Below are 24,036 nucleotides of genomic sequence, written 5' to 3'. Positions count from 1 at the left end.
CATGCAGAATCTTGTGAAGAAAAAACCCATAAAATATCTGTTTTTAATTATTTTTCATAAAATATATTAGATAAATAACCATGATTTGACATTGCAATGCTTTGATAGCAAACAGTTATGTAATATTGGGGGTAAAGAAAAGGTTTAAACACTAATAGAATACAAAGCGACTTAGATATGTCCTGAACTACCAAAATTATCTAAATTTGAAATACATTGGTTAGCTGTATCTCGACAACCAAAAATCGACAGCGAATGAACTGACCCAGCACAACCATCATTTCCATGGATTACTTTATATACATAATAATTACCTATTAAAACGTAGCTATAATACGAGATCATAATAGAAAATAACATAGCATATGCCAAAGTCAATAACCTGACACTACAATATAAACAAAATACAGGAGTTGTGCACACATGAACTCATTTTGCTAAAGTCGGGGAGGGTTACATAGCTTTGAAAACGCCTAGTTTTAGCGTAAGTGCCATCCATCTTTGCTGAGCTAATATTTTTGCAGAACAATCAATGCTGCTAAGAAAGAACATGTTTACAAATTGTCGAAAAAGAGATAATACTTGACGCTGTATACAGTTTTGCCGTTGGTGATGGACAAACAAGATATCACCGGATAAAAATACATAGTGAGATGAAAATATAAAAATATATTTGCCTCGGTCACGGCAAATGAAACATAGCGATGGCAATAGACATGAGATTAGATAATCCGATCAGCTAAGCGACATATACATTAGAGAAAAGACTAGACCTAAGGCTAGGACTTTAGTCGTAAGGCTAAAGTCAAGTACAATAGACGTGATAGGTCATGACCATCGTGTATTATACAGCATTTACTATGGTCGAGGATTGTCACTGTAGGCTGTAGCTCTTTAGGCTGTAGCTCTTTAGACTGTAGCTCTGTAGGCTGTAGCTATAGTTTCACCTCTACTCGTCTTAACGCCTCTGGATATAGAAGATCTCGCTGAGAGGCCTGACGAAATGGTAGGCAGTCACGTGGCATTGCTGGCAGGCATGAGCCCGACTACAATGAAACGCAAAACAATGTTAATCAGATAACCTCACGACATCACTTCCTGTAATAGAGGTATCTACTAAAGCTGCCTCCGAAAGGCATGAAACTGCCGATAGATCTAGATCTAAAAATAGAAATGATCACAGTGAAACTGAATGATTAGCCACATATGGATTACATAAATTTTAACTTTTGGGTTCTAGAACATATCAACTACCCTAGGACACTTATGTATTCGCCTCATCTAACTTTCACATTTTCGCGGAGTCATCCTCTCTCGAAAATATCATGCGCGAAACTAAACTATCATAACGAACGAGCGAAAACGCGAAATTAAATAGCTTTGTTCATTGATAGTCCAAGAAACAAATGGCAGCAAGCGATCAAATTGCATTATCGATCTTGCCCATACCATTCTACCTACGGTTCACAATTACAAACTAGTCACAAATTGAAATTTTTTTCTTGTCAGTGAACAGAACCTGAGGAATCTAATGTTGGCTCAATTGCATTTATTTTCACATCACTATATTTTCGCATTCATCAGAGCTGCGAAATTAAGTTGCAGCGAAATTTTACTCTGTATGCTACTCACGTAACTAAATACTAGCGAAATATAAGTGTCCTAGGGTAGCCCCATTCCATCTGTCACTGCATGTGTCTAATATCTAAATGCTTTATATGTAATGTTTGCCAGAAACTGGCAAACATCTCTAGCTGGCCACATATGGACACTCTTAGACATCCAGCTTGTTTCTGGGAAGGTATTTATCGGGAAATGATTACAGTCAATATTATCTGCTAGTATGAGCTAGGTCAGCAGATTGTTTCCCAATGCCATATAACACACCATATAAACTTTAGGGCAGGCTATATAAACAGCATTCCTGAAAGCCAAGTCGAATGCTTCTAGAAACAGTGGTAGATCATTCTTGAGCTCGATGCCAAAGGGATTTCCAAAGCTACAGACCACAGGAGAAGAGGCAGCACAGAAAAATAATGTTCGCGTAAATTAATACTTGGTACATTGAGCGAAAAAACATGACCTGTTACTCTGACCTTGAATAATTTAACATCTTAAAATAGTCTGTGAACGTATAACTTACTATCAAAAGCCTTTACTGAGGTCATGTGGCATACTAAAGATAAAATAGCGTATGGAGAAATGGAGAATCAACATGAATGGTTTTGATACAAAATTGTTACCTACCTATGATAGCACACGCGAGTCTATTATAAAACAATTATAAACAGTTCAACGACAACTGTATTTTTATCGCTAACTTTTGATGAAATTTGATGACCAAAAAACCTAATAATATTTAACAACGAACTTAGGATTCAGCTTTTATCTAAAAGCTGAATCCTAAGTTCAAATCCTGTAGAAAGCGAGAAGCAGTATGTTTTCTCAATACTTGACCTTGACAACAGACGAACGAACGCAATTCTTATTGCAGCAAAGATTGCAGCCAAAGTGAACCGATCCGACAAGGTTGGTTCTTCATCTGGACGCCTCCAACTTAATGCAATTTGCTTGACTGGATTTTTGGCTATTCCAAAAACACGAGAGAAATAAATTTAATGCCGGCTGCTGTTAGAAAAACATGACCAATATTTTTCATTTGACCAATAAATGCTCTATGATGGCTTGGAACTGTTGGTAACATCTGCGTGTTTATCACAGCTGAATACATTATTCATATAAAATCATAAGTTTTGACACTCAAAGTGACTTTTGATCAGACATTGGCAGAGACTTGGGCCAGTGACAGAGCGAACACCTGGCCATATAGCATAGCCAGTGCTCCTGGTCTGGCAACAGTAGACTAGGTACCATCTTTCTCATCCTAACCAAATACCATTAGAACAAAAAGGAGTAATCGCGAAATAAGGAAGGAAATCTGAATAAGTTTACCTAAATGATTTTGGCAGTTTTCGTAATAACTACCATTATACAAGCTGCGAACAGTTCAAATTCTATAAGTTGCTACAGCGAAGCTTGTCAGATAGTTCAGTCTGATAGTTCAGTCTGATAGTTGTTAATACTTTTTCTACCAGGAAATGTCTCCAACTTTAAACAGCATTCTGTTAGTCCGGCAGCAAAAATGCTTCACATTTTGATGTATTGGTGTCTCAAATGCTTCTCCAGAGTTTCAAGGAAATTCTTGCAAGCTACATTTTTTAACCAAAATATTGGCGCTCTATTTGTCTGCCATAAATGTAACTTAGGTATTTGTTATGATATATGTATATCTATATACAGTAGGTGCTCCTACAGCTTAAATAATCCATTTCAGCAACATTTACATTAATAAGGATTTTATGTTATACGAACAGTTAATAACTGCAAATTGCCTAATCTGTTCCAAGATCTTTTCAAACTCGCCCTTTGGGCATACAACAAGAAAAAATCAGACTTAACTTTTCAATTTTTTGGCTGTACCATAACTGTAATACTAGTAGTTTTACATCGACAACTTGTCTCACATACTCGAGACAAGTTGCCAATGCAAAACTATGTGTTATTGGGGCACACATATTCGACGTTCATTTACAAAGATTTGTTCATTTTTCCTAAACAGCAAAGACTACTCTGAAAAGTAGAACTAATAACAAATATTTTATACATCAATAATGTAGTAAAACAAAATATATTTTACTATGAAAAGAGTGCTGCTACCTGTTCGTCCTCTACCGGTATTCAGGGGTCAAGGTTGAGATAAAAAATAACTTTTGGCAATACATTCAGCCTGGTAGACCGACGCTGTAACACCGGCACCAACCTATCACCTTTATGTATTTTTTTAACAATTGCACAGCTATCAATTCTCTGTTTTGCGGCGAGATATGTTACTAGTCAAATTGAATTTGAGAAGTTGCCCCTACTTGACGTCTTGTAAATTTTTTACGCAGCATGAAGCAAAAACTTTGTATAATTTTTTATGTTATCTGGAATTTACAGTATAGGAGGTATATGTTATAGGAGGTTCTACTGTACATATACACATAGATGATGAGATGCCACAGTCAATCTATAGATATATTTCTCAAAGTTTGTTGTTTGTAAGATTGATTGTCCGGCAATAGACCTTAAAATCTTGGAATAAATATTCCGTGCTGAAGATTCGACCTCGAACCCTGCCATTCGCCTGCCTGATGCCTTACCCACTAGACTACAGAAATCGAATTGCTAGCTTGCCAATATAAGTCATTATATAAGAGCAATACCTAACTGCTTTGCGTGTGACGCTGGTCATAGCGGGTCATAGCGTAACGTCACGAGAAGCTGTTAGCTCACATTATTAAACTGGCTAATAGGAGCAACTCTCACTACTTCTCATTGTTAATAAGACAAAACACTTTTCTCATGATATGTAGTTTGAAAGTTAGAATGGCAAATGTTGCTATATGTTAAATACAAATCAATTTTCTGTCCAAAGACTCTTCTATTACCTGGGCGACGCCGGGTGGCACAGCTAGTATACTACAAAACCCATTTTAGATGCTTTAAGATCAAATCAGGTTTATAGAATGAACGTGGTTTCCACGAATTTACATACAGTATTTTCTCTAACCCTCATAAAAAATAAACCACGACTGGTGCAAACAAGACACTTGGCATTGCAACAATGTAGTTCAGCAACCTGACATGTGATAACAGGTTGCTCAACTGGCCGGCTCCATATATAGAAGAAAGCAACCACAAGGCGCACTAAATCTGGCACCATACCAAGCTTTTCTGATTTCATTTCCTTGGAGGAAACTAGTGGAGCAGACAGTACTAGCCAATTTACTCTAGTCACACTGAATAACAACAATACATGACTGGATTAAGCCACTGATAAGCTATACACCTGCAAAACAATAGGGGTAAAGCAATTTCCTTCACAAACCTATTACATACACGCTAGACAATGTAAGAAAACAAGATACGTGAAATAAAAAGTAACCATCCAGCCTCCTCATCGAAAAGAGCTAAAAACAAACTTCTAATGGTTGATAAACAATGGCTAAGAACTTGTGCCCGAACACACATCAATGAGCAGCAATTATAACTACATTATCAGAGCGTATAAACGAGCACTCTATGCATTGGGTATGGCAGCACGGCAGCAAACAGATAGGAACATACCTGAACTGGCTGAAGGGCATGTTGCACAACGGATCAATCACTGGCTGCTGACAGCTCCTACATCTCAATCTCTTCTCACAACAGGGAGAGGCAGCGAATATGTCATAGCTGTACATAGTGCCCACCTGCAGGGAGCTGCCGTCCCACTGCCTGCAATGCATTAAGAAGGCTGATACATTTTCGATTAACCGCTTCCAGGAACCCACTGGCTTTATCCGTGCAGCTGCCTAAGTTATACGCTGCTGAAAGGAGACCGGGTGATTGGTCTTGAGAACATTAAATTTCAATAAAAATTGCGAAAAATATTATGTATGATCTTAAAATGTTTTAAACGTTAACTGACAGCCCACAACATTAATGTTTTATCGGCAGTGCGTAACATTACAAATTAGTCATATTTTTATGTAATTTCGATCCAATACCAGGTTTTCCCAACATTTTTATGTTGCGAAAATGGACAAAATGGTTCGCTATATTTGCAAAATGACGACCAGAAACAGCCTGAGAGACTATATACTATATAAAAATGGCTTGCGTTCTTGGCTGGATTATTTAAAAATTGTCCCCTAAAAATTTGTATTTATGAAAGCAGGCTTTTCTAGTTTGTGTACAGAAGAAATTTAGTACTAGTCTAATATACATGATGGGAAGTGCATGCCAATTGGAGTAATTCTATAACCACCACTTCAAAGTTAATGTGGGATGTATAAACACTAAACAGAATTTTTCATTATTTATGCAATCTGCCGCGACCTTACCACAACCTTACCACAACGCATGTGCAGATGATCAATGTGATATGTAAACTACCAGAGTCTGAATTATAGACTGATAGCTTATAGCAGTGCTCTAAGATTATTGCACCGCAATAATCTCATATTTACTGTGAATCTCAATACACAGTCTATTTATAGACTTGGAGTACAACTGTTATAACGCAGTGTGAGGTAATGGTGAAAGTGATGACAAACAGTTACTTTGTCTCCTGTTCACGGATTGGCTAGTTCGCGCCGACATTGGTGATTCATTCCGAGGTTTGTAAAAAAATGGCCTCCTTATGTAACAGCCAAGAACGTGCATCGTTTTTGTTGCAATGGTTTTTGTTTTCATGTTCTACTAGCAACAAAATCATTGAACAAAACTAACGACAATATCGCCATGAATAAACAAATTTTAAAACACCGTCAGTTAAACTTTGGTTTATGTTCATCAAAGTATGCGATTCAAACACTAGTGCTTTGGGCTGCAACTGAATATTGTTCACCCGAATCTTACCTCAATTTAGACGCCTTGCCTATAAAAGGTAAGAGACCTGGAGATGAAAAGGTTTGTTGCCAATGGGAAATACAGTATGATTAATGACTCACACAGTTGTTAGACAGGTAAGCTTGGAACCATGCCAACTAGCCTATTCCGATAAGGAAACCCTGATGCAGTCTGGGCCACCATTAAATTTGAAGGATAGGGTTGTTTACTATACGCGGCAGGCACTGGAGTTTATAAGCCATAGCTTGTTTTCTGTTACAATAATGTAGCATTGTTATTTGACTCTTTCTATTGGCTAATAGAATCTGGATTGTTGACTCCGAGACCAACCTATGACTGGCGCTGACAAATCTGTCTGGTAAGCTAAAGACTACTTTATTTTTCGCAAGAAAGTTTCAGAAAACCTACAGAAAGCGTGTTCAGCAGGCCCACCTCTAGCGGTCCGTGTGGGAATAGTATCACAAGTTGTCCGAATTATCATCTTTAAGACCTCCAAAATTTCAGATCTTTTGGAGGCCCTTTTTAGCCGGTCTATTTACCTCTATTTAAACATTAAATGATAGATAGCGTATAATAATAGAATAACATTTAACTACATAACGTAATTGTATAACCCTTGTGTACCTATATTTAATCTATCATCTTGCATCTCTATAACATGAGGTTAGAGCTAGCATTTACATACATGGTCAGCGTATGGTGATAAAATGTGTAACAATAACAATAGATTTGACAGATATTTAGCAGCTATATATAGCAGATTTTTACATAGAAGCGGGCGCAGCTGTGAGAGCAGGTGCAGTTTATATGTTGCCTCAATAGGAAACCAAATCTCCAATACACCATAGCAGTTGATAGGCTTGCAATAATTTTTAGAACAAGTGATAGAATTTTGTTGTTGTCTTTATTAAGACGTCTCCAAACAGGCCTTAGCATTTTTATTTAAGTTCAACTGGACAAAACCAACTCAGTTTTTCACAAATTTTTTCAACAAAGGTTTTTTGTCCGACCAACAGTAGAACAAATGTCTCAATGATTTTCTACAACTAAATAAGCTTTTTACAAGCGGCTTTTACCAATTATCATACTCTCTCTTTTGCAGTATAAAGCTGAGATACTAAAGATTCCTATATTTCCTTGAAGTATTACAGTTATGGATTGTGATGGCTCTTGGCGTTTAATATTTACCAGCAATGCTCGTAAATAAAGTTACGAAACCATCATTTCTCTTTAAATGTTAACCAGGGAGAGAGCGGTCAGATGCCTTTCTTATCACAATTAGTGACCTTAACGGGTATTGAATCCCCAACCTGGTATTCTAAAAGGTCATGGCCGTTCCAACGCCGCTCTCAATTACTGTGCTGTGACGCTAACATTTTCCAGATGCAGCCCAACGAAATCAGTAATGTATATATGGGTCTACCTTCAATTTTTTTTCAAAGGATCTACCTGTTGCACTGCTTGCAATGCAGTTCCGTGAGCACACCTTCTGCGCACATCATGCAGACGGCGTTCAGATGCTGGGTCTGGTTGTGGTAGCGCACATCAATGTTGGATATGTACCTCTGCGGGGTGAGGAAGAGCGTCCCGTCAATCAGGGGGTAGCGATCAAAGATTTTGAGCTCGTGTCCACACACGACACACGGTAAGCTGGTGATCTAGAAGGTACAAGAGACTTTGCGACAGACTGTTCCACAAAATACATTGAAGGCCTGAATATTATTTGTTATTGAGGAAAGCACTGGTAATATATGTAAATACGGTGCCAGTTTTAACGTTATTAATAGTTAAATAATGACATGAGAAGGCCAACAAATGCAAAGAATAAAATATAAAAACCACCAAGTTATCATAGCGGCTAGGACGACACTCAAGTTTTCAAAGGTTATATAAATTATCTCGACTGCAGAAGCCACCGAAAGGCACGTATAGAAACTGGTTACGCCTCACCGCTCTCATAAGGTATAAACACACTAGGCGATATTTAGAGCGATATCGCGCTGCGTGGCGCTAATCTGCGCTGGAATTCACCCAGCGTGCTCCTCCAGAGCGATAACGCTAGAGTTTCTCTGCACAACTTTATCGCCCGTGAGGTGCATTTTGATTGGTTGTTTTCAATCCCCCATGATGCTTCGATTTTCGCGTACCATATTTCTTCCTTTGTTAACGACTGTCCAAGGTACGACTTTCTGAATACGCGCAAAATGAACATTGAACTTTTCATCGAGTTAATAAGAGAAAATCCTGTATTATATGATACAAAACACAAAAGCTACAAAGATTCACACATGAAAAATAATATTTGGGAAGCAATTGTGCTGAAAGTTGGTCATATTGAGAATGGTAAGTAATTATTGTTTATCATGTAAACGGCTCCGTTGTACTTAACTATACTAAGTATATCGGCTACATGACATATGTGGGATGAATTTAATCAAATAGTTTAAAGTAGCTTTCTTAACGGGATGTAACTAATATTTATTTGTTTTAGTAACAAAAGCAAAACAACAATGGAAGTCGCTGCGTGATCAGTTTCGAAAATGCGTACTTGAAAAGAATAGAGCACAGCGGTCTGGCGCTGCTGCTTGCCCAGATCCAAAATGGAAATGGTTTCCATTTCTGAAATGGCTTAAAGACCATGTTGATCGACCAAGGTTAGTTAATGGACACACGTTTGCAGTTAGTATAAACTTGAATCATAGTCTTATAATCTGATTGCCAATATAAATGAACTAGTTGGATATCTGAACCATTACCTAAAATGAGTGAAGGAAATTTTGATCTACAGCAGCTGTTGTCAACCTCACGTGCATGCTCAGTAATTGCAATAAATTATTATGTGCTTGCAAATAGATGCACATGCATAAATTAACACCAAAAAAATTATTAAAATAAGCTTTGTCGTTTTAGCACTACGAGCACCATCAGTACATTAGAGGAAGTGGCTGCTGTGAGCATAGATGAGGAAGAATGCCCATCTACAAACATCTCCTCACTTGCATCAGCCTCCCAAACATCTCAAGCTCCCTCATCGTCCAAGAGTAAGAAGAGGAAGTGTGCCGAAGTTGACTTTGGCCAGGAATTGCTTAAACGATTTGATTCTATGGATCAAGAGGATAGACTTGACAGTTTTGGAGCAGAGGTGGCCAGAGACATTCGCTCCATTAAAGGAGAACTAGAACAGGAGCTAGTTATTAGAGAGATAAGGGACGTAATATTCAGAGCTAAGTTTACCAGAAGTGCACATGCTGCCCACACTGAGGAGTTGAACGGATAGCTTTATATTATGATTTCATTTTTAATACAAACTTAGTAAATATATATTGTTTGGTAATATAATAATAAATATATATTGCTTGATATTATAATAACAAATATAGTTTGCTTAATAATATAATAATAGTTTGCTTAATAATATTTTGCTTAATAATATATTAGTGTATTTGCTTTTAAAATTGTGACATTAAAATTGTCTACACTAGCCAACAACAGAGCTCATTGCGTTCTGCGTACATGGGCATCTTGCCATTCCACAGCCCCAAGTCCAGTGAAGTATGATTTAAAGTGGTTTCTGATCTCGGCGGCATCTTGACTGTAGTTGCGGTTTGTTTGTCTGCGGTTATGAGCAGGTGTCTCGCGTCGCCAGATGCCTTCCACTATTTCTCCTCCAGGCGCTATGGAGTCAGCAAACCCTGGTGGGCTGTATGGGTTTATGTTCTGTTCTCTCATAACATTGTGGAGAACACAAGTTGCTAGGATTACTCTCTTCGCATTATCTGGTGACATGACTAAAGTATTGTCCCTCAAACATCTCCATCTAAAAAATTTCAAGTGAAGCAAATTGTAAACAGCGTTTAATGAAAATGTCACATAGTGCCTAATATAATAATATTCTTTGCACATGGTGTTTCAAGCAGTAAAGTAGATTGCAGATTTGTGTATTGAGAACACTAACCTAGAGGTCATTATGCCAAAAGCATTTTCAATGGTCCTCCGTGCCCTGCTTAGCCGATAGTTGAAAATCTTCTTGCCATGGCTGTCTACCACTCTCCCTGGGAATGGCCGCATTAACCATGGCTTAAGAGGGAACGCCTCATCTCCTACCATTACAAATGGTAATGGCTGAGAAGTTCCTGAAATAAATACAAAATCATAAAATGACTCCTATTGTACATGTCACTCTGGGAAATTCAGGATGCCGATGAATATTAAGTGATATTTCAGCACTTTGTAAAAATATTTAAAGGCAAGAAATTTGTGATTTGACAAAATTTTTAATTACCTGGCAAGTTTGTTGGGGACGGTATATTGAGCTGGCCAGACTCCATTGCAGCGTTTAATGAAGACTGGCCGAAGGTTCCCCCATCAGAAAATCGTCCGGGAGTGCCAACATCAACATACGTAAATCTGTACTTGGCATCGCACATTGCCATAAGTACAACACTAAAATAATTAAAAAGATGTTTGCCATGTGACAAGTAACGTGCTAGTTTACAAGCAGATTGCCAAGACCCAACACTTGGTTTCAAATGGCAACATGGTTATATTTTGTAACATATTTCACAGGTTGGCTCTTCACTAATAGAAAAATTGCTACTCTAAACAAGAAATGTGTGGAGAGAAGGTGAGGGGGAGGTGAAATAAGAAAAAACCATACTAGAAATGCTTTACAAACATTTTGTTACCTAAAAGTCCTCTTGTAGTTAAAATACATTGAGCCGCTGTTACGTGGTGCCTGGATTTGACAATGCTTCCCGTCTACACTTCCCAAGCAATTGGGAAAATTCCATGTTTGCTCATATCTGTAATACAAATAGAATCAATTGTTGAGACATTATGTTACATGATGTATAAATTGATGTGAACAACTAAAGTATTTGAGATAAAAATCAGTGTTTTCTCATACATGATAATTTAGCAGGTACAAAATAGCTGTTTACTAAACGTTTTTTATTTAACTGAGAAAAATGAACAATTATTTATAAGATCTATATTAATTACCCTTTGGCGATATCGAGCCAGGCATCCTCGGTAGATGGAGTTACCAGATAAGTATGACGCAAACGATCCCAAATAGAATCACAAGTGGTATAAATGATTTCTCTCGCTGTGGACAGCCCTACTCTAAAAAACATGGCTATCAATTTGATGCTGTCCCCGGTGGCTAAGTAGAGTAGAGTGAGTGTGAGTCGCAGTTCTGCTGATATCGCTTTTCTCAACTGGGTGTCCGATTTAACAATGTCTTCTTTAATAGATTCTAAAATGTGGTTGAAGCATTGGGGTGTGACACGGACAGCTTCTCGGTAAAGGTGCTCGTGGGAGTTGATGCGTTGGTAAACTTCGAAAACACTGTTATAACCACCTTGCAATGCTCTATTAAGGTTAGGCATTTGAACCCAAAAACGTTTGTTCTTGTTTCTTTTGGTAATTCGCAATTTATGAATGTGAGATAGTCCTAGTAGAATCAAAAGTCGTTGACGACGGTGTTTTGTAAGCGCCATATTTACTTGTAATTATTAAGAACTCCGGAGTAACTGGTTATACAGAATTCTATTGGCTATTTGCGAGCACGCTCTATTTACTTATCGCTGGTGAATCGCTCAAGTGTGTTTAATCACACGCTTGCGATATTTCCGCCCTCTTCATGACGCTCACGATAAAATCGCCTAGTGTGTTTATACCTATAGGCTAATCGCACGGCAACAGCACGACTGCTTGCAGCCCGCACTACTGGGAAAATCCATTCATCACGTACACAAGCTTTCCTACTATTTATAGTGGTAGAGCATGGATACAGCTAGTAAACAACTTTTAGGTGACACAGTTTCGGCTCCGCTAGCCCAAGGAATCTAACAGCTCAATGCTTACATTGTGCGTGATAAATTCATCAACACGCACGCGCATTTCTTAGCCATGCAACAACAGGACACCGGTCAGAGCCGGTTTTACATGGTCAAGGACCTTAGGAAGCCGGCGAATAGGTCAACATCGCTTCAATCAAAACAACATTAGTCAGTGTCTGTCATCAAGTAAAAAAAGCATTTTAATGGCTAGGAACCAAGGGATTTGGTCTCTTGCCAACAACTGAGCTTTGCACAACAAAGCTTTGCAAACCAATGATGCAGTTGGCATTAACATTATTGTCAAAGAAAGAATGATTCTGGCAGAGCTTGCTAAAGATGTAACATTCCGAGGATACCAGACCCTGGTAATGACTAACCCGCTTAGGACTGAGGGCGGAAAGAACGAAACAACGAATTTCGTCGTTTCCGTATGGGCCTTCGTCTTCCATCTTTATGTGATAGGGGTTGCGCTTCTGGGGCGGGAGCTTATTGAAGGCCTGGAGATCTGGCCTGTGGTAAAAGATGTTACCTACAACGAGCGATGGCTGACTATGAGTTAATGTCGCTATAAAAATCCGAACAACAGCATTTCGTTGCTAGGCTATATCCTTCAATCTTTCAGGCATTTCTCTCTCAATTTAACTAATGGTAACCACAACACCTGTAAAATACTGAGGACAAAGGGGTGAGTATCAGCGTGACATAACTAAATTCGGAGGAACCTAGGCTAAGACTCGGTGGCAGCATTAAACAAACTGCTGTTACCCTTCATGTTGTTGATACCTGTATCTCAGTTTTTATTCGTAACCATGATTTAATAAAGACCAGATTTCCGATGGCGGAATGAAAGGGGTAAACAAACTCATTTATAAATAAGCTTTACCAAATAGTCTATTTCAGTAATTCATACTACTTGCTTAAAATTTAACGATACAACCTACAAGACCCCCTGCTTTGTGACCATGTAATTTGGCCACGTAAGATAGTTTAGATCTAGGAACAGATATAGAAAGATAGTTTAGATCTAGGAATAGATATATTGTATTTGCATGATTTGCATGACTCACTTAAACTCTAGGAGTGCCATATAGAGCTCAGCAAGGAGGCTGTTGGTGGGTACCTACTAGAACATTCCAATTAAAATGGGTAAATCTAAGGCTATGACCCTGGGAGGCAGTTCCTAATGGCTCCTACAGGAACTATAGGTTATGTCAAAACATTACAAAGTGGCACAAGCAGACAACTTGTTCGCTATAATGACCTTTAAGGGCGACGGCTTACCTGACGATGCTTGTTCAGATGTGAGCGCAAACTCAAACCTTCCGTCTGATCTTCCCATGGGCCGGGTTTGTGTTGGACTGCCATCGGGTGAAGAACCACTCGGAGGAGAACTTCCTGTTGAAGAAAGGCTCATGGTGCGCGAACGTATCTGGACACGGGGTCTGCCTGACCCGACCGGTATTGGCTGACTTCTTGCTGACACTGTCGGCATGGGCTTCTCATTTTTCTTATGACCGTGTTTCGGTTTCTTCTGCTCCTGCAAGAGAAGCATATCGATGCAACTAACTAGCGATCATAGCAGGGGGAGTAGCAACCAACATGTGAAAACAAATCACCCTAGTCCAGCAACGGCCCCCCAAACCGGTAAAGCAGACAAACATTTCTACACAATGTAAATTATGAGACACTTGATTTTCACTAAGGGAGCTTTTGGACTCCCCATATGTATCTGCTAGGGCACGCGTGAGATATCTCACGTTGACGAAAGATACGCGATGAGCAGTTGTCAATGGCTACACATATCCATAAACTTAAATTCTCCCAAAGACGATCATGTCTACCATAGACATACTGACTATATACATGTACACTATCTACCATACAATGTATAAACTGAATACACGAACTACTCTTTTGAATTTGATAACATTTTCACATTTTTCAAATTTACTTGATACACCGCAAACAGTCTATTGTCATCTTTACGTATCGTTTAAAACTGAGGGTGATATTTTTAACATGCTCATGCCCCCTTGTCAACAAGGCCTCTGCGGCTTGATGCTAGCATATCACTGGGTAAACATACAGTCGCAAAAATTGCTATCCTTTGTCTACCATTTCGAAGAGTTCAAACTGCATACTCTATAAACATACACCCTATACGCGTGCACCCTATACGCGTACACCCTATATGTGTAATAATAATATATGCATAAGAAATCTGAATGAACCCCAAGTCTCAGGTATTTCAGTATCGCTGCCTATCACAATTTGTGGTTTGGTGTTTTTCAATGCAGCGATAGGAGTTTTTGTACGAGAATTAGGCTTCTAGGAACGGACCCTACAAAAGGTCATCCTGCTGTCATAAGTATGTCTGGATTTCTATTGTGCTGATGTCATTATCATTGCTGCTGATGTCACACATCGTAATAGCCTTACGATGTACATTAAACAACCACAAAGATACAGTACAATGAATGGATGAAGAAAAATGACCTGAATGGGTTACCAAACAATAAATGTTCCGATCTGTTCAATAGTCCTGAGGTAACCTTGACTAAAAACTAAAAACCTTTGCTATAACACCACAGTTGAAGGTTGGGAGAAAAAGATTGCATTGTGTGGAATTCGACCTCACAACACTCTACTTGATAGACTGACACTGTAACTACTATACCAATCAACCGCCCTACAGCATCTCGAATAATTATACATATACTTATTACACCTGAGGATCTCTCACTGCACACTAAACTGCCAGAGTACCAGTCTACTATATTTTGTACAGTTTGGTTACATCCATCTCTGATAGTATGGAAACTACCAGCAATGACTTCTTCCAATGAGGGATATTTTCAAGCCAGCGCTGCTGCTTATTACAGCTCCGCCCCACCTTTTCTTCAGCGGTCTGTTTATCAATTAGATGCCTGAGCCCACACAATACGCTTTCCATTACACAGACTGGACTCGACTGGTATTTACACGCATCATCTGCACTTTCCACTGCGACAAGCAAGCCTTATAGACAACTAACAAACTAGCAAGCTAATGTCGGTGCGGCGCCATTGCTGTTGACTTACTGTCAGCTCCTCCTCAGCGGATGGCATGTAGTTAAGGTCCTTGCGAAGATGCCCCTTTCCGCAGAGACATTCACAGGCTTTGTATGCGAGGTCATAACCTTTCTTTGTCCAAAGGTTTTGCACTCGCTGTTTGTCACTCCAACTTCTTGCCCGGCCAGATGTCCTCAAGAAGACTAGCACATGCTCTTCCCAATCTGCAAACGACCACCATATAAATACATGTAACTAGACGGTCAAACATCAATATGCGAAGTCGAGTCGTTTTGAGACTCGCTTCATACACCATACTTTTCGGACTATTAGCCGCTACTTTATTCTGACGATCTGAGTCATGCGGCTTATATAAGGGTGCGGCTAAGCTGTAGCTTTTTCTTTCACCGCTAGGGCGCATTAACCAGAATCTCCAGTTGGTGCGCCTCGAGTGGTGAAAGAAATTACGAAACAATGCCTAACGGTACTGTTCCGTTAGACACTAGGTTAAAAAGCGTCAGTTAATACGAAACAGTGCCATTGGGCACTGTTTCGTAGTAACCGACGCTTTTTAATTGGCAGAACCAACATCGTTTATCGCCGGCTTTCGTGACTCAATATCGGCACAGCGCTAGTTCCTGAAAACTTATTTGCGAGCCTGCGAATTTCTGTTTTCTTTGGGAATCTTCTAGAAACGTACCGGCGAGGTAGACAAGTTTCATAAACAATAAATAAGAAAAGACAACTCCTAATATTTTTGTGTTTGGACACGATTATCGCCCTTGTATTTTTTTTTCAAGTGAAACGTAACAATAATCAATATCGAGAGAGCATAACTTCAAAGTTTCGATACTGAATGATATAGATAGCTCACAGAGCCAATATATTGTTTTGGTATGTGGTGTCATATCGCACAGCACTATTCATTAGGCGATATATGTCGCTATATGGGAGCAAATATGCTACCCGCACTCCGACACTACGCAATGTGATGGCATAACGGCATGAGAAGCTGTAGCTCTTATTAGTACACTTACTCAAATTTTTCATTGGCAATGTGCCAGGCAACTCTTATTACCTCTCATTGTTTATAAGCTAATTTTTAATACCTGTGCAACACCGGGTAGCACAGCTAGTAACTTATATTATATGTATGACTATTCTGTAACGCCAGTGGAGGGTCGATTGGCTCAGTTGTTAGTCTAGATTTAGCAAACTGAAAGTTGCGAGTTCAAATCCCCTACGATGTCATCTTCTTTTTCAACTTTCAACCGTAGATTCGGACAGAAGAACACGGCTCTTAATATAGTAAAGATTGCTAGTAACTTGTATAGACACAATACCTAAAGCTGTTGTGTTGAGGTGTTTAGTATACATGTATATATACTTCCAGTGGCTTTAGGTTTGTTGGAGCAACTTTTGCGCCCCTCACGCTCATAGGCTAATTATATAGTTAGTAGCCCATACATTTTTTGCTTTTTATGTTACCAAAAATGGTGAGTCGACCAATATAATATATTTTTATAATTATAAGTAGGAAATAATCATAACAAATAGCGTGTAACTACAAAGTAGTTACGTGTAGCTACAAAGTATTGAACGTGTAACTACAAAGTATTGTGTCGATAGAAAATGTAGTGCATGATCGGCTTGTGCTGCCAGTACGCTTTGGTATGATAGTCCTTGGTGAACACCAGCTAAGACAAAAGGGCTTACCATCACTATAAAGCTATGCTGATCAGTCAACTTGTGTTTTCCGCAACACATTGCGAATATTATTCCGACAATTTTAACACTATTCCGACAATGACCAAGATGATTTTAAAATGATCAATGATGGTCATTTTTAGCGATGTTTAAATTTTATAAAAAAAGGGAAATTTTCAAAAACAAAAATTTTACGTAACACCGCTAGAGCGTTCTAGCCAATAAGATATATACAAGCGGAATTGAGTTATGTTGTCGGGAGTTGCCTAACATGTCAACGCAAAACTTCAATCTTCCTTTAATCTCCCAACAGCAATTTGGTACCTGCAACTGTTGAGCTCAACTAGAACCTGTTCCAATTGATTTGGCTCATGCACACGGTACATCAATTATACCAGTTAGGGTCTGAGAACTGGGCACCCGTAAGGAATACTGACTAAAGTGAAACATCTAGTTCAGATTGGCTACCAACGATACTCAGCTTTGATATAAGACGGAAAAGGTGCCTTTTGTACGACTGGCAATGCAGACATTTTTGTTGAAAGCTATAGTTTAGGAAGACCCCATACGTAACAAATATTATAACAGGAACAAGGATCCTAAAGGTCAAACATAGGTTACTGAGCTAATTCTGATTGTAATTCATCGCTGACCTACCAATGAACAAGAATAAATTTACAAGCATTTAGCAGTGTTTACTAGTTACTCTAATTGCTGACTGTTTAGTCGTGATTGGGTAGCCAACTGTCAGCGAATAGGTTTTAAAACAAAATCATAAGAAAATAATTTGGTTTAAAAAAGCCAAGTTACCATAAGACAGCTTCAATAAACTGTTTAACCAATATAATCTACCGATATGCTAAAATTATTGAAATTTTTATAACCAATTTGATAGCTACAAGGCTAGTGTTTGAACATCTCGCCATGCTTCTTATTTCAACAACGTAGATCTACAAATCTTTTGAAAAATGGCACTAAATAAATTTTTACTTATATGATGCTTTATATACATAACATTTCTAATAGTGAACTGAAAGAATTTTCTCATGGCTGTGGAAAATCAAAAATAACTTAATTATCTCCATATTTTATGAAAAGACTACAAAAAGAGATGAACACAACACAGAAGGGACGAATATACCAAAGAAGAGACGATGAACCCACCACAGAAGAAACGAACACACCAAAGATACGATGAACACACCAAAGAAGATACGATGAACACACCAAAGAAGAGATGATGAACACACCCAAGAAGAGACGATGAACACACCACAGAAGAGACGATGAACACACCACAGAAGGAACGAACACACCAAAGAGACAATGAACACACCAAGGAAGAGACGATGAACACACCAAGGAAGAGACGATGAACACACCACAGAAGAGACGATGAACACACCACAGAAGGAACGAACACACCAAAGAGACAATGAACACACCAAGGAAGAGACGATGAACACACCAAGGAAGAGACGATGAACACACCAAAGAAGGAATGAACACACCAAAGAAAGGATGAACACACCACAGAAGGAATGAACACACCAAAGAAGGAATGAACACATCACAGAAGGAATGAACACACCACAGAAAGAATGAACACACCACAGAAGGAATGAACACATCCCAGAAGGAATGAACACACCCCAGAAGGAATGAACACACCACAGAAAGAATGAACACACCACAGAAAGAATGAACACACCACAGAAGGGATGAACACATCACAAAAGGGATGAACACACCACAGAAGGGATGAACACACCACAGAAGCGACGATAAACAGACCACAGAAGCGACGAACGCATCACAGAAGGGATGAACACAACGCAGAAGGAACGAACACACAACAGAAGGGATGAACACACCACAGAAGGAATGAACACACCATAGAAGGAATGAACACATCACAGAAGGGATAAACAGACCACAGAATGGATGAACACATCACAGGCGGGATGGACAGAGAAGAACAATCTAAATACAACATACATCTGATATGTTTACAAAAGACAATCAGTACCTATTGTTATTATTTTATTATTTGAGTCTGGAGACAGGGTTACCTGATACGAGATTCAGCATAAAATACTAAAATGTATACATACCACTTTAGTTCATGTATAGAATATGATCAATTGATGAAATATATTGCTTACAAGTGTTTATTTTTTATTTATGCATTGTATGATATTCTATCAATTCATAGTTCGAATGCTTGCTTCACGATTATAAAACTGTTCCAAATGACTGCATTGAAAGCATTCCCTTGGCGGAAAATTTATGATCGCGATATCATATCGATAGGTATTGATAACTTGGCTTCTCATTGCAAACACAGATTCCATTTGATTCATATTTTATGAAATTTCAGTTTGGGAACAAATTTTGGCTCCACCATTATACATACAAGACCTTCCCAATAGGAGTTTATTCCCAGGATCCTCAATATTGAAAATTAGCAAAGGGCTCATGTAAATTTTAATATTCTAATATGAATATATTTTAATATGAAGTTGTCTGCGCTTGCGCAGATTATTTATTCAATTCATATAGAGGTGATGTTTCAGAAGATGGCATGGATCTCATCGCTGAAGTCTGTTAAATGATTACTGGATAATGCAAGTTGTATACTACAAATATTCATAAATATTTTATTGTTGTAATCAAACAAATTTTATTCAAATTAGCTTGTTTTTCTTATTTTTATTACTTAATGTGAATAAAAAAATTGATTTTAATAATAAAAAAGGATAACTTAATTTGAATCGTTCAAGAATGGCTAGAATGAGACACAATCACAAACCTTTTGGATAACAAATAAATGCCTACTAAGTATAAGCCACTAAACAGTCTGTTCATTTTTTGAACATGTTTTATTTCCACAGCGACCATTTTCACCTTTTTACTTTTTACAGCAAGCGCACAGCGAAAATATGAATAGCATCTCAGAAAATCTCACTAATTCAAGTGCAATCTTTCTACTCTCCCATATAAGCAGGAATTACTGTCCAAACAAAAATTTGCCGTACTATATGTTGACACCAAGAGCCAAATATATCATTTGTTAATAGCTACAAAACCGATATACATGTAGGTAACAAAGGTTTCATAACATCAGTTGTGGTATAGTACTTGGTTGCAGATACACAAAAAGTTAAGTTTACCTTGTATTAGTGTCATTCCCCAATTAAATAAAATGCCGCGATTGAAAAGTATGTCCCCAAAAACACAGCCAAAACTTGATCAAAAAGATGTGACCAACAATCATAGGTCAAATAGGTCAATTACAAATTAAAACATATTTTCACAAATAACCTACCATCAAAGCAATCCTTGTGCATCCAGTCTGACTGGGTGCAGTCTTCATTGTTGCAGCAAACTTTAACCGCGGCGGCGGGATGAGCTTTATTTATTAGACGCAAGGGAGATCGACAATGTCTTGGATTGCAGCAAGACACCATGTTCTCGTTCCCTGTAGGGGATTGTAGGTCGGCTCCTGATAGCTGGCGATCGAGGTCATCTTGTTCAGCAGCAGGCAACTCAAAATCAAACCTATCGCCACTTTGCTGTTTTGCAAGCTTTAGACGATTGCTTTTAGCGTGCGGCATTATTGTTTGTTCAAAACTAAAGTCACTAGTTAGTCAGCAATGGCGATCTTTAGCGTGTGTCTTCGGAAGCAAATGAATGAATGGCTGCGAAAACATGTCGGTTTGTTTACAGCACATATTTAGCGGTCTGGGAAAAAGGGCGGACCCAAATACTTTTATCTTGCACTTCATTGGACTTGAGATATATAGGTTGAAATGTCCTTATATGCGGGAGAAGCAAAAGCAAAACTTTCAAGGTCATTGTACAGCAATACATGAACGTTTTGTATTTTATGATAAAATGAACATTTGAAACTTTGGTACTGTTTTAACAGTATAAAAAATTTATAATTATTTGTAAAATATTATAACTGATGTATTTTTTAATGTTCCTTGATTGTAACGCAGCGTCAGATCAAAATCGCGGTTGTCTACTCTCAACAGAAAATGTGCTGCGGCGACTACAATTTAGAAGATGGCGTAGTAATATTTTGTCTATTTTACAACCACGTGATTACAGTTGTCGCGGTTTATCGCCATTAGCAAAGAAAAGCGCTTAGTTTTACGTTGACATCGCAGATTAAATTTCGTTTTATCGAAGCCGTTTAGCAGTCCATCTCTAGCGTTGGGTAAGAAGTGGCTGATATTTATACCAAAGATATTGCACTGTTGTATTAGTATTATGACACCTATCGAATGAATAGTGGATAGTCAGTTGCGCAGACAAGCGTCAAACTATTTGCCGTTGGTTAACCATTATCTGACATGTTTACTTTATTTCACATAGAAATATGCTTTTAGAACTGTGCTATCGGAAAACAAGTGATAGTATTTAAAATATACACATACCAATTTTTATAATTGGTACGTAGGGATGAGTTGCTTTACCAAAAAATTAAGTTCCAAATGAGTTATTTAAATTATCACAATATCGCAATTACCTTTTGATATGAGTCAGTCGTATTCTTACCTCTAACATCTTATAGTTTTATGTATAAATATTGTTGATTGTTGGAAAGGGGCCACAAGTTTGAATCAAGCACAGAGTTCCCGAAGATAACGCATTTTAAGGCAGCCTCATCGTAATTTGCCTTTTTGTTTGTTGGTACGGTATCGTTATGGTAGGGAGCTGTCTATTTCTTATATTAATTTGATTGCCATAAAACACAGCAATGTGTTAAAATGCACAGATGTCATGATTTTGGGGCGGGTTTTATTATGGTTTTTCATCAGTTTTGGGGAGCTGTAAGCTAATGAGGTTAATATGAAAATATATTCAATGCTAGGAAAAATGTGTTCAGACGGAAGACTGCAAAAAATTCAGTCAACTCTTAATATATAAAGTTAGGCCTTTTCGGTATTTAGTTTCCAATATTCAAACTGTTGTACATTGAAACAAATATTTTTATAGGAACATATTATATTTTGCTTGATACATTCCAGAGTTCTAACTAATAAAAAATATTGACCGTTGGTAATTAGTTCCATATTAACAAACCTAAATTTCATGTAGAAGGTGAAAGAATAAAGTAATAATCAATAAAAAGGTATCTTGATTGTCAAGTTACCATGAAGAGACACGAGACACATGAAGGGAAATGTATGTTTGGTGCTGCTTAGTTTCGATAGTAGAATCGGTGGCAACAATACAGTGTAGTAATTTACTCCAGCTTGCACTAGCTATAGTTTACATCCATTACGTTGATGTAAACTATAGCTAGTGCAATTACAATAATTATTGTAGCCAATTGTTAATGCTTTGCAATCGTTTCATGCAATCCCAAGGAGACTTCATGAAATGGGTGTCACCGCTGTTATTCTTTGCATTGCCGCAAATGGGAGCATCTTACGATTTCCATTCTTGATTCATGCCACTTTAATGTGCTCCTTGCAACTGCTCCCATTATATCACTTCTTTAATTTGGTGAAATCAATAGCATCGGAGACGCTATCGTTAACATGACAACATGTTTTGTCATGGGTTAACCTAAATGAGACATTACACATAATTTCTAATCTTTCCCAAAATGCAATTATGTACTAGAAGTACTAATATTTCTTTATTATTCATGTCATTTACTCTAATGATAATATAGCGTTGTGATGTGCCTTGTTTCACTGAAACCAATTTTGATTTACCAAGTCAGATTAGTTTGCTTTTCACCAATATATCGTTGTCACATAATAGTGCTACTTGCAGCTTTTGCTTTGAATGAAATACATTTTATCGGATTCTTAGCTTCCCGTAGCGGTATAATTTTTCAGGATGATTTGTTTTTGCCATGATCATTGATTCTCTAAACGTTAACTACTCTGAACTTGGCTTATCAGACTTCATTTATAACACAAATTTTAAATTTGAAAAGGGTTCTTGGAGATGTTTTGAAGATATACTTGTTTCACTAGAGCACACTATTTAAAAAAAACAATTTAATTTTCAACTCGTGCTATTCAAGCAAACGGATTAAGACGAAATTTCCTATGCCTTAATTGAAAATTAATTGGAATTGGCAAACTCAAACAGCTGGTCTGAATTAATCTAGGCTTAACAAATGGCTTTTAACAGTAACTCTAAAACTAGTAAACAAAGAGGTTTAGCGTAAGTCTATTGGAAGACTGTTCCATTGTGATGGTACTCTATATTCGATTATTTTTTTACTTGAAGCAGTATAAAATTATGGTAAAGATAGATTAATTTCTAAAAATCTGGTGTTATAGTCTAAATTCTTTATTTGTTTCGTCACGTGAATAAAATTTTTGGATAAGCTATTAAGAGAATTTTATACTGATAAAGTTTATCAACAGGCAACACAGACAACTGAACAAACAGGGATCGAGATGAAGTTAGTGGTGATTTATTAAATATTATGCGCATTAGACGTTGTTGTGTTATTAATTTTTTTTAAATAACAAAATGGAACAATTTTCCATGACTTGAGGCAGTAACAAATTTTTGAGATAATAAGTATATTAGTTTCATACTTCTGGGTAAAAATTTAGAACATCCACCAATCAGGCCTGACACAGATCCTATCTGCTCATATAGTTTATTGATGTGTGTGTGTCCCATATCAGGTGACTGTCCAAATGAATTCTTAAGAATTTGATCGAAGATGTCTCCTTTATCTCGAATCAAATAGTTTTATTGATTTTTCTAATTTAATTTTTTTTGATGATTTCTCATTACAATGTACATTGTTTTGTCTATGTTTACAGTTAATTTATTTGTGTTACACCATTGTTCAATTTTTGTTATGTTCATTATTAATGGTTGACTTGCAACAAAATTCACATTACAGTTATTTGGTATCAAAAGATTCACCATGTCTTACTCTGTTGTGTTATAGGTACAAAATATGTGGGAATGTGATTACAAGCTCTTAAAAACTCAAAAACGAACAGTTG

General features: G+C 37.7%; 2 protein-coding genes across 4 annotated transcripts in view; one reads left to right on the top strand and one right to left on the bottom strand.

The window, feature by feature from the left end:
* Nucleotides 1-36: 36 nt before the first annotated feature.
* Nucleotides 37-20,737, bottom strand: LOC137405469 (headcase protein homolog). The gene is made up of 7 exons (XM_068091740.1): nt 20,364-20,737; nt 15,359-15,552; nt 13,560-13,815; nt 12,656-12,807; nt 7,885-8,093; nt 5,170-5,319; nt 37-1,046 (listed from the first exon to the last, which is right to left on the bottom strand). Exons 1-7 carry the CDS (start codon nt 20,650-20,652, stop codon nt 959-961), a joined length of 1,338 nt encoding a protein of 445 aa, XP_067947841.1. The 5' UTR covers nt 20,653-20,737; the 3' UTR covers nt 37-958.
* A 413-nt stretch (nt 20,738-21,150) lies between these two features.
* Nucleotides 21,151-24,036, top strand: part of LOC137403802 (arginine/serine-rich protein PNISR-like) — a 33,084-nt gene continuing 30,198 nt past the window's right edge. For 2 of the 3 annotated variants that reach the window (XM_068089858.1, XM_068089856.1), the window contains exon 1: nt 21,153-21,260. The gene's annotated coding sequence lies outside the window, so the exon portion shown is untranslated. Of the gene's footprint in view, nt 21,261-24,036 lie in introns of all 3 variants that reach the window. The other variant, XM_068089857.1, reaches the window with a different exon arrangement.

This window comes from Watersipora subatra, chromosome 9, assembly GCF_963576615.1.
Source record: "Watersipora subatra chromosome 9, tzWatSuba1.1, whole genome shotgun sequence".
Lineage (NCBI taxonomy): Eukaryota > Metazoa > Bryozoa > Gymnolaemata > Cheilostomatida > Watersiporidae > Watersipora > Watersipora subatra.
Note: the sequence above shows the minus strand (reverse complement) of the source record. Positions and strands in the feature narration are given on the sequence as shown.